The 7500-nt window shown below is 35.9% G+C and overlaps 1 protein-coding gene across 1 annotated transcript in view; it reads left to right on the top strand.

Moving 5' to 3' along the window:
* The window catches only part of LOC125030440 (disco-interacting protein 2 homolog C-like), a 205493-nt gene that overhangs the window by 189228 nt on the left and 8765 nt on the right, over nucleotides 1–7500 (top strand). Inside the window, exons 5-18 of the mRNA XM_047620477.1 lie at nucleotides 63–309; nucleotides 670–755; nucleotides 993–1275; nucleotides 1730–1733; nucleotides 1864–1990; nucleotides 2474–2694; nucleotides 2803–3012; nucleotides 3185–3325; nucleotides 3707–3827; nucleotides 3943–4177; nucleotides 4385–4524; nucleotides 4664–4884; nucleotides 5066–5278; nucleotides 5812–6043. Of these exons, the coding sequence (XP_047476433.1) occupies nucleotides 63–309; nucleotides 670–755; nucleotides 993–1275; nucleotides 1730–1733; nucleotides 1864–1990; nucleotides 2474–2694; nucleotides 2803–3012; nucleotides 3185–3325; nucleotides 3707–3827; nucleotides 3943–4177; nucleotides 4385–4524; nucleotides 4664–4884; nucleotides 5066–5278; nucleotides 5812–6043 (2481 nt within the window). The remainder of the gene's footprint in view (nucleotides 1–62; nucleotides 310–669; nucleotides 756–992; nucleotides 1276–1729; nucleotides 1734–1863; nucleotides 1991–2473; nucleotides 2695–2802; nucleotides 3013–3184; nucleotides 3326–3706; nucleotides 3828–3942; nucleotides 4178–4384; nucleotides 4525–4663; nucleotides 4885–5065; nucleotides 5279–5811; nucleotides 6044–7500) is intronic.

Raw genomic sequence — 7500 nt, 5'->3', positions numbered from 1 at the left:
TTCCTTTTTTTTTTTTTTTTTTTTTTTTTTTGCATTATGTTCATTGCTGGTCTATGTTGCAGACTCAGAGGACAGTGATGAAGACAGTGTCACAGCAGAAGGTAGTCTGGGTAGTAGTGGGGGTCAGAGTGGGTCACAAGGGACCCCAGAGGTGACACGTACCCCTCTGCTCCTCCCCCCACCCCAGATGCCCCCTCATGGCAGTGGCGGAGGCACCCCAGCCAGCAGCTCTGGCAGCAGTCATCACACACCACCACACCCACTCCCTCCCAAGCAGCAGCAGCCCCTCCCACCCATACCTCCACACAGGTACAGAGTGCATAGAGGCTCAGTAGTCTAATTTATGATAGCTAAAAGTTGTAGCTTAAACAACTTAAACAAGAATATTATTCATCTTTGTTGGAGTAATATCATGCAAGTTTTTATATTTAAAAAATGTCTTTATTGTGTGTGTGCTCATCATCCTTGATATTTTTTAAAGATATTTTTACTTTATTTGAAATGTATAATGCAAATTCATTCAGCATTGATCCCATATGGATATAGATACTGTATATAAAAATGTTGATATAGTAGAGTTCAAAGTTGTTTCATTCGTCATACTTGATTATACTTTCAAAATTTTAATGAGGTTTCCAAGTATCCACTAAAGAAATTATTGTCTTACAGCAATCGTCTTTGTAATGGAGATGAAGATGAACGTAGGAGACGTGAAATGTCAGAAATGACTGATTTAATGCGTAATATAACCTCATGTAAGTTAAAGTTTCTTGTCTGTTTTACTCTGACTAATGTCTACTTTATCAAATACAAATGTATGCTCCATAGATAGTAAACATTAACAGTATGTCTATAGAGTTGCAGCGTGTGATTCCTTTTTGATGTGATTTATAGTTTCAGTATAAAAAGTAGGTGGAGAATATCCTATAGCTGAATTTGTAAGATAATTTTCTCAAAGAAAAGGAAATAATGCTTCCTTTTCGACATCACAGTTTCTCAACCACCGGACGTGACGAACAATACAGGAGGAGGCAACAACCGAGCTCCCCGAGATGATCGCATTGCTCGCTACTCTGGCCCTCCTCCCGGCAGACAATCATCCTCTGATGCTGGTAAGCTGATGAAGCTCATGATTCTAACTTCATTATATCAGATTGTCAAACAAGATCACTCCGGATTTGTTTGGTGTCATGGGATGTGGATTCTTATTTTTCTTGTACAGGTTACATGGAATTCCTTAGAGTATAGATTCACATTTCACCGGAACCGTTCTCAGTAATTCTTGGCAGTTCTTTCACCACAGGATGGTCTTCCAAAGTACTGATGCAATGACATTTATTCACTGTTTGACTTTTAATTATGAGATAATTACACACACACACACACACACACACACACACACACACACACAACACACACACACACACACACACACCCACACACACACACACACATGCACACACACACCACACACAAAACCCCACACACACACACAGGGACCCATATGCCACACGCGCGAACCTTTTACATTTCACACCAACACACACCCCACAAAACCCCACACACACACAAAACACACACACACACACTCAGTCCGTAAAAAAATTGTTTGCATATGAAAACTCAAGGTGGTTTTGTTCTAGGACTAAAATGCATTGTCATTTATCAACCACAGATTTATTGTTTTCATTTAGTTTAACTGATATGGAATATATTTTTTAACATTAAGATATGTAAATGCAATAAGAAATAAATTTGTCAGTTTAATTCTAGATTTATGCTTCCGCCTTCCAAAATTCTTTGTGAATAGATTATATTGAGGGTGACAAACTGTAACTACGTATCTGATCTTATTTCCTGCAGATACCAGCAGGTCTCCCACGATCAGTAGAAGATGCAGTATATCGATATGGGTCTTCCTCTGGGTATAAAGCCCCCGTTGCAACTATCCTAGATGCAAATGGAAAACTGTCTGTCTCACTCACATATGGTAAGTGCACATAATATCAAGATGTAGTTTGCAATGCTGACATTATTTATTTACTTATTAAATTATCATAGATATTCAGGTTTTAGCCTTTTTCATCTACTCTTTATTTCTGAAATAACTATCCTCCCTCATTTTAGAATTGAAAAGACAAAAGGCTTTGCAATGTCATATATTTCACAAGAAATTAGTACTCTGACCTGTTAGACCTGTGATACAATGGTTGTAACTCTACTTCTGGACCATATTACTTATCCTTTCATTTTCAATGTAAAAGACATAAGTCATTAATTTATGTCAGTCTCATATAAGTAATGAAAAATTGGTGAGTTATCACATGAAGTTTTACCTCAGATTAAAATTTTATTTTATTTGTAAAACAAACTATGTCTGAACTTTGGCAACCTATATATGATGAGTCGACTATGATCCATTTTTTTTTTTTTTTAAGTAGATATTTAATGAATAATTGTATCTTTTCAACAGGGAAATTGTTGAGCAGGTCTCAGAAAATGGCATACAACCTCTTGACCCGCCTAGGAGGTCGAGGTGAAGGAACGGTCATGCCAGGAGACCGTGTGGCCCTAGTGTATCCCAACAATGATCCTGTGTCCTTCATGTGTGCTTTCTATGCATGTCTACAAGCTGGACTTGTTCCTGTGCCCATTGAAGTGCCGCTCTCAAGACGAGATGCTGGCTCGCAACAGGTAGGTGGTCGTTTTATCAGATTTTATTTGATTTTTGTATTTTTGTATTGTGGTTAGCTTGTATAACTACATGTATGTATCATTATAATATTTTTTCTTTGTAAACAGGTTGGTTTCTTGCTGGGAAGCTGTGGTGTTTCTGTAGCTCTTACATCTGAGGCTTGCTTCAAAGGCATTCCAAAGACCAGTGCAGGTGAGGTAGTGTCTTTCAAAGGCTGGCCCAAACTCACATGGTTCATTACTGACCACCTGCCCAAACCTCCCAAAGAATGGCAGACACCTCCAAGACACTCTGATGACTCTCCAGCATATATTGAGGTATGTAGGCAGAGGATTTACTGCCACTATAGTAATGATTATTTGATTATTTTTATATATCAAATTTCTGGAGATGGAAGGATTTATATTACTTAAAGTGTTGAATTTCTTTATGATTTATGTCTGCATTTCAATTTGTGCTAATATCTTTTTGTTTTTGGTCTTCTGACAGTATTCTACTGACAAGGATGGATCTGTCAAAGGTGTTGTGGTAACTAGATCTGCAATGCTGGCACACTGCCGTACATTAACATCAGCATGCAATTACACTGAAGGAGAAGTAGCAGTTTGTGTCCTTGACTTTAAACGAGAGGTAAAGATAACATTTTTTAGTACTATTGTACACTACAGTTCAGATTATTATTTTTTTTAGAATTAATTATAAAGTAAAACATGATACCTATATCAAGTGAGTTGTAGTTTACAGTATTACATAGTTATGATATTGAGTATTATAGAAATGGAACTATAGTTTTATTATCTTTTTTGGTTGGGAATAGTTTCACAAAGTTTTCATTGCATTCATACTCTTAAATAATTTCAAATTGGTTAGTTTACAGTATTTGTTAATAATGTGTATTTTTATAGATGGTATAATACTAATGATTATAGAAATAGAAGTAAAAAGACAACTATTCTTGTTTTGAATATTTTATAAAAGTGTCATAGAACTTATACCTGCTTATCATTTCAGGTTGGATTGTGGCACTCCATGTTGTGTTCTGTCTTCAATGGGATGCATGTCATCTTCATTCCCTACTCAGTCATGAAGGTCAACCCTGCCTCATGGATGCACATGATCACTAGATTTAAAGGTAATTTCAATTCAGTTGTTGATACTTCAATGGCTGTGAAAGAAGTTTTCCATTAGATATGAATGTCCAAAGGTAATGAGTATGGATAATTAATAGGTAACTCATTCTCTTTCAGCAAGCATAGCTGTTGTCAAATCCCGTGACCTCCATTGGGGATTGTTGGCCACCAAAGATCACAAGGATGTAAGCCTTCAGTCATTACGTCTTCTGTTAGTTGCTGATGGAGCCAATCCTTGGTCACTGTCGTCATGTGATCAGTTCCTTGCTGTATTCCAAAGTAAAGGATTGAGACCAGATGCCATTTGTCCTTGTGCATCATCACCTGAGGCTCTGACTGTCTCTGTTAGGAGGTAATTTATTTGAATTGAATTTGTACCTTCATGCAAGCACCAGCCTCTCTGACGGATGTGTGTGTGTGTATTGGGAGGCTTTTCTATGTTTTTATGCGCATGGTTGCATGGAATTGAGTCACATACAAGAAATACACAATATTTATCTTACATGCAATGATAAATGTAACTGAGGATAATGGAGAGTATCCTTTTTATATTTAACAGACCAGGCCATGGGGGTGCCAATGCAGTTGGCAGAGGAGTATTAAGCATGCAGGGTCTGAGCTACGGTGTAGTACGTGTAGATCAGGAGAATTCCCTTACTTCACTCACACTGCAAGACTGTGGACAAGTGTTACCAGGAGGTTTGTAGTCCACATCAAAACCCACAAAAAAAATTTAGAACTTGAATATGGTACATAAACTTTGTATAATATTTTTGTAAACCAGATTTACTCTCAAGAGCAACATTAGATTATATCCTAAACTTTTTACTCCTTACAGCAATGATTGTGGTAATTAAATTGGATGGGCAGCCCTATGTCTGTCGTACAGACGAAGTTGGAGAAATTTGTGTGGCCGGAGGAGCAGTGGGTGACCAGTACTGGGGCCTTCAGGGTATGACCAACAACACATTCAAGGTCCAGCCATTACTTCCAGACAGCACTCCTATGTCAGAAATGTCATCTTATGTCAGGACCGGACTTCTTGGATTTTTAGGACCTGTAAGTTTTTTTAGTATTTTCATTTTGTTTTATTTTTAATGTAGTGATGTTTATATTTGCAAAGAAGCTGAATATCATCAATCACTTTATATATATATATATATATATATATATATATATATATATATATATATATATATATATATATATATATATGTCTATATGTATTTGTTAATTTCAGGGTGGCCTTGTGTTTGTGTGTGGATCACGAGACGGGCTCATGACTGTCACTGGACGTAAACACAACACAGATGACATCATTGCTACTGTGCTGGCAGTTGAACCCATGAAATTCATTTACCGTGGCCGTATTGCTGTCTTCTCTCATAAAGTCTTGAGAGATGAGAGGATCTGTGTTATAGCAGAACAGAGACCAGACTGTTCAGAAGAAGAGGTCAGTAAAGACTATCTGTTAATTTATTTTTCATTTTATTTTATTTTTTTAGAGTTAATTTCTATTTAGACTAATGGTACCATGAAAAAGAGACATGAAAATCACAGGATCATGAAAATAGATTAATAAATACATTTAGAATGGGCAGACATACTGAATAACTAAGATCAGATAACAACTTTCATTATAAATCTTTAATGGGAATATTCTTTGTAGTGTGAAGGACCACAACTTGAATACAATATTTATCAAGATTTCATGCTAGAAACATTATAATATAGCACTACAGTTTGGTAAATTGATTATTTTTTAAAACTATGAACTTATAATCTTCAGACAGCTTCGGAGCTTGAATAGTAAATTACAATTTTCAGCATTTTGTCTGGTGAAAATGTCTTTTCATACTATTTTCAGTGGTGCATAAGATATTATGCATACTATTATTTACAAAGGTTGATATTTAATAAACCATGTCTTTTACCTGTGAAAAGGAACTTTCCATATTTTACTAAACCTTTACCTTCTTTTCACAGAGCTTCCAATGGATGTCTCGAGTTCTTCAGGCAGTAGACAGTATCCACCAAGTTGGCATTTACTGTCTGGCTCTCGTTCCTCCCAACCACCTTCCCAAAACACCACTCGGAGGAATCCACCTGTCTGAGACACGCAAGAAGTTCCTTGAGGGGTCATTGCACCCGGCAAATGTGCTAATGTGCCCGCACACCTGCGTCACCAACCTACCCAAACCACGGGAGGTTCATCACGGTAATTGTAATGATATCCCTTCATTTTTTCATATTCAAATTTTTGTAGTCCAGAATGTTTTGTGTAGATGTATTGAAGAAGGTACAACAGTAGCTGGATGTGTAAAGGAATTCTTCTAGTTTTGGTCCAGCTGGGGTTTAATTTATTTTGCTATAAATGTTTTGCTGTTCTTACACAAAAATCAGTAAATAATAATCACAAATAAATTTAATTTATAAGATAAGTAAGTATTTCCTTAAAGTTGAATTTAAATCAATGTGAAAGCTAAATGCATTATTTAAGTTCAATGTGAAAGCTAAATGCGTTATTTACAAATTGTGGAATACAGGGGGGCTTCAAATGTCTAACGTGCTATATATTTCATGCATATTTAAGACTAATCAATGTTTCCATAAGTGTTTGATTGATGTTTCAAAATCAAATGCTGCACCAGCAGCCAAAGATAAGATATTGCTGGTACTAGAAGAATTTCCCATGTAGTTCTTGATGTACACTTTCCAAATCTCTATCCTTCTCAGTACATGCACTTCTGTACTACCAATTATTATCTCCTGTCTTCTCTCTGAAGGTAATTATTTTGTTTTCCTTACCTTCTTCTTGAGTGAGCATGATGCTTGTGGCTCTGTTTGCACTTTGTCTTAACTGGTTGTGATAGTTTGTGATGTTTTTTGATAGTGCTCTCTAGGCTGTGCTTACTAAGGGCAGTATTACATTTGGCCTTTCCTAAATTCAGGTAGAATCAAGAAAATGCTGGTTTCAGACTACTAAAACAGACATTCTGACTCATACAAATTATTTTAGCTTAATGCTGATTACATTTACCAAAATCCAATTTTAGTAATGTATACTGTATTTTTGCTGTTAACATATCACTTGCATAATCCTAATCAAAATTTAATTTCATTTTGCTTTATAGAGAAACAAAGAAAAATGTAAGAATTTGTATATTTTTCACACATTAAGCATTGTGGTGACATTTTTCAGTATATTATAACCCAACTGAAGGAACGATAAAAGTACTAAAGTGATACTGCCTTTCATGTTGCTTTTGCAGTGCCTCTACTTGAACTTGTTTTTCTCTTGCCTCTTTCTTATTTTCGTTTTCTTTTATTGACTTTAGCTATTATTGAAAGGGAAATGCTATTATAACTTGATAATGCTGTTTTGGGTGCAGTAAACTATTGAAAATGTTATCTGTAAAATATTATCAGCCATGATATGCAGTTCATGAATAACCTCCCAAAGGTTCAGGTTTCACCTAAAATACCTTTTATAAGCGAAAAAAAAAAAAAGCCTTTTTTTCATTTCTTGCTCTCTACTTTCTCTCCTACCCTTTTGAACTCTTTCCCTTACTATATCCTTCTCTCCTCTTTCACTCTGTCACATACCTTTCTCTCTCATTTTCCTTCTCTTTCTTATCTTTATCCATTCTTCCATTGCTTTTTCCTATTATCTCT

This window comes from Penaeus chinensis, chromosome 11, assembly GCF_019202785.1.
Source record: "Penaeus chinensis breed Huanghai No. 1 chromosome 11, ASM1920278v2, whole genome shotgun sequence".
NCBI lineage: Eukaryota > Metazoa > Arthropoda > Malacostraca > Decapoda > Penaeidae > Penaeus > Penaeus chinensis.
Note: the sequence above shows the minus strand (reverse complement) of the source record. Positions and strands in the feature narration are given on the sequence as shown.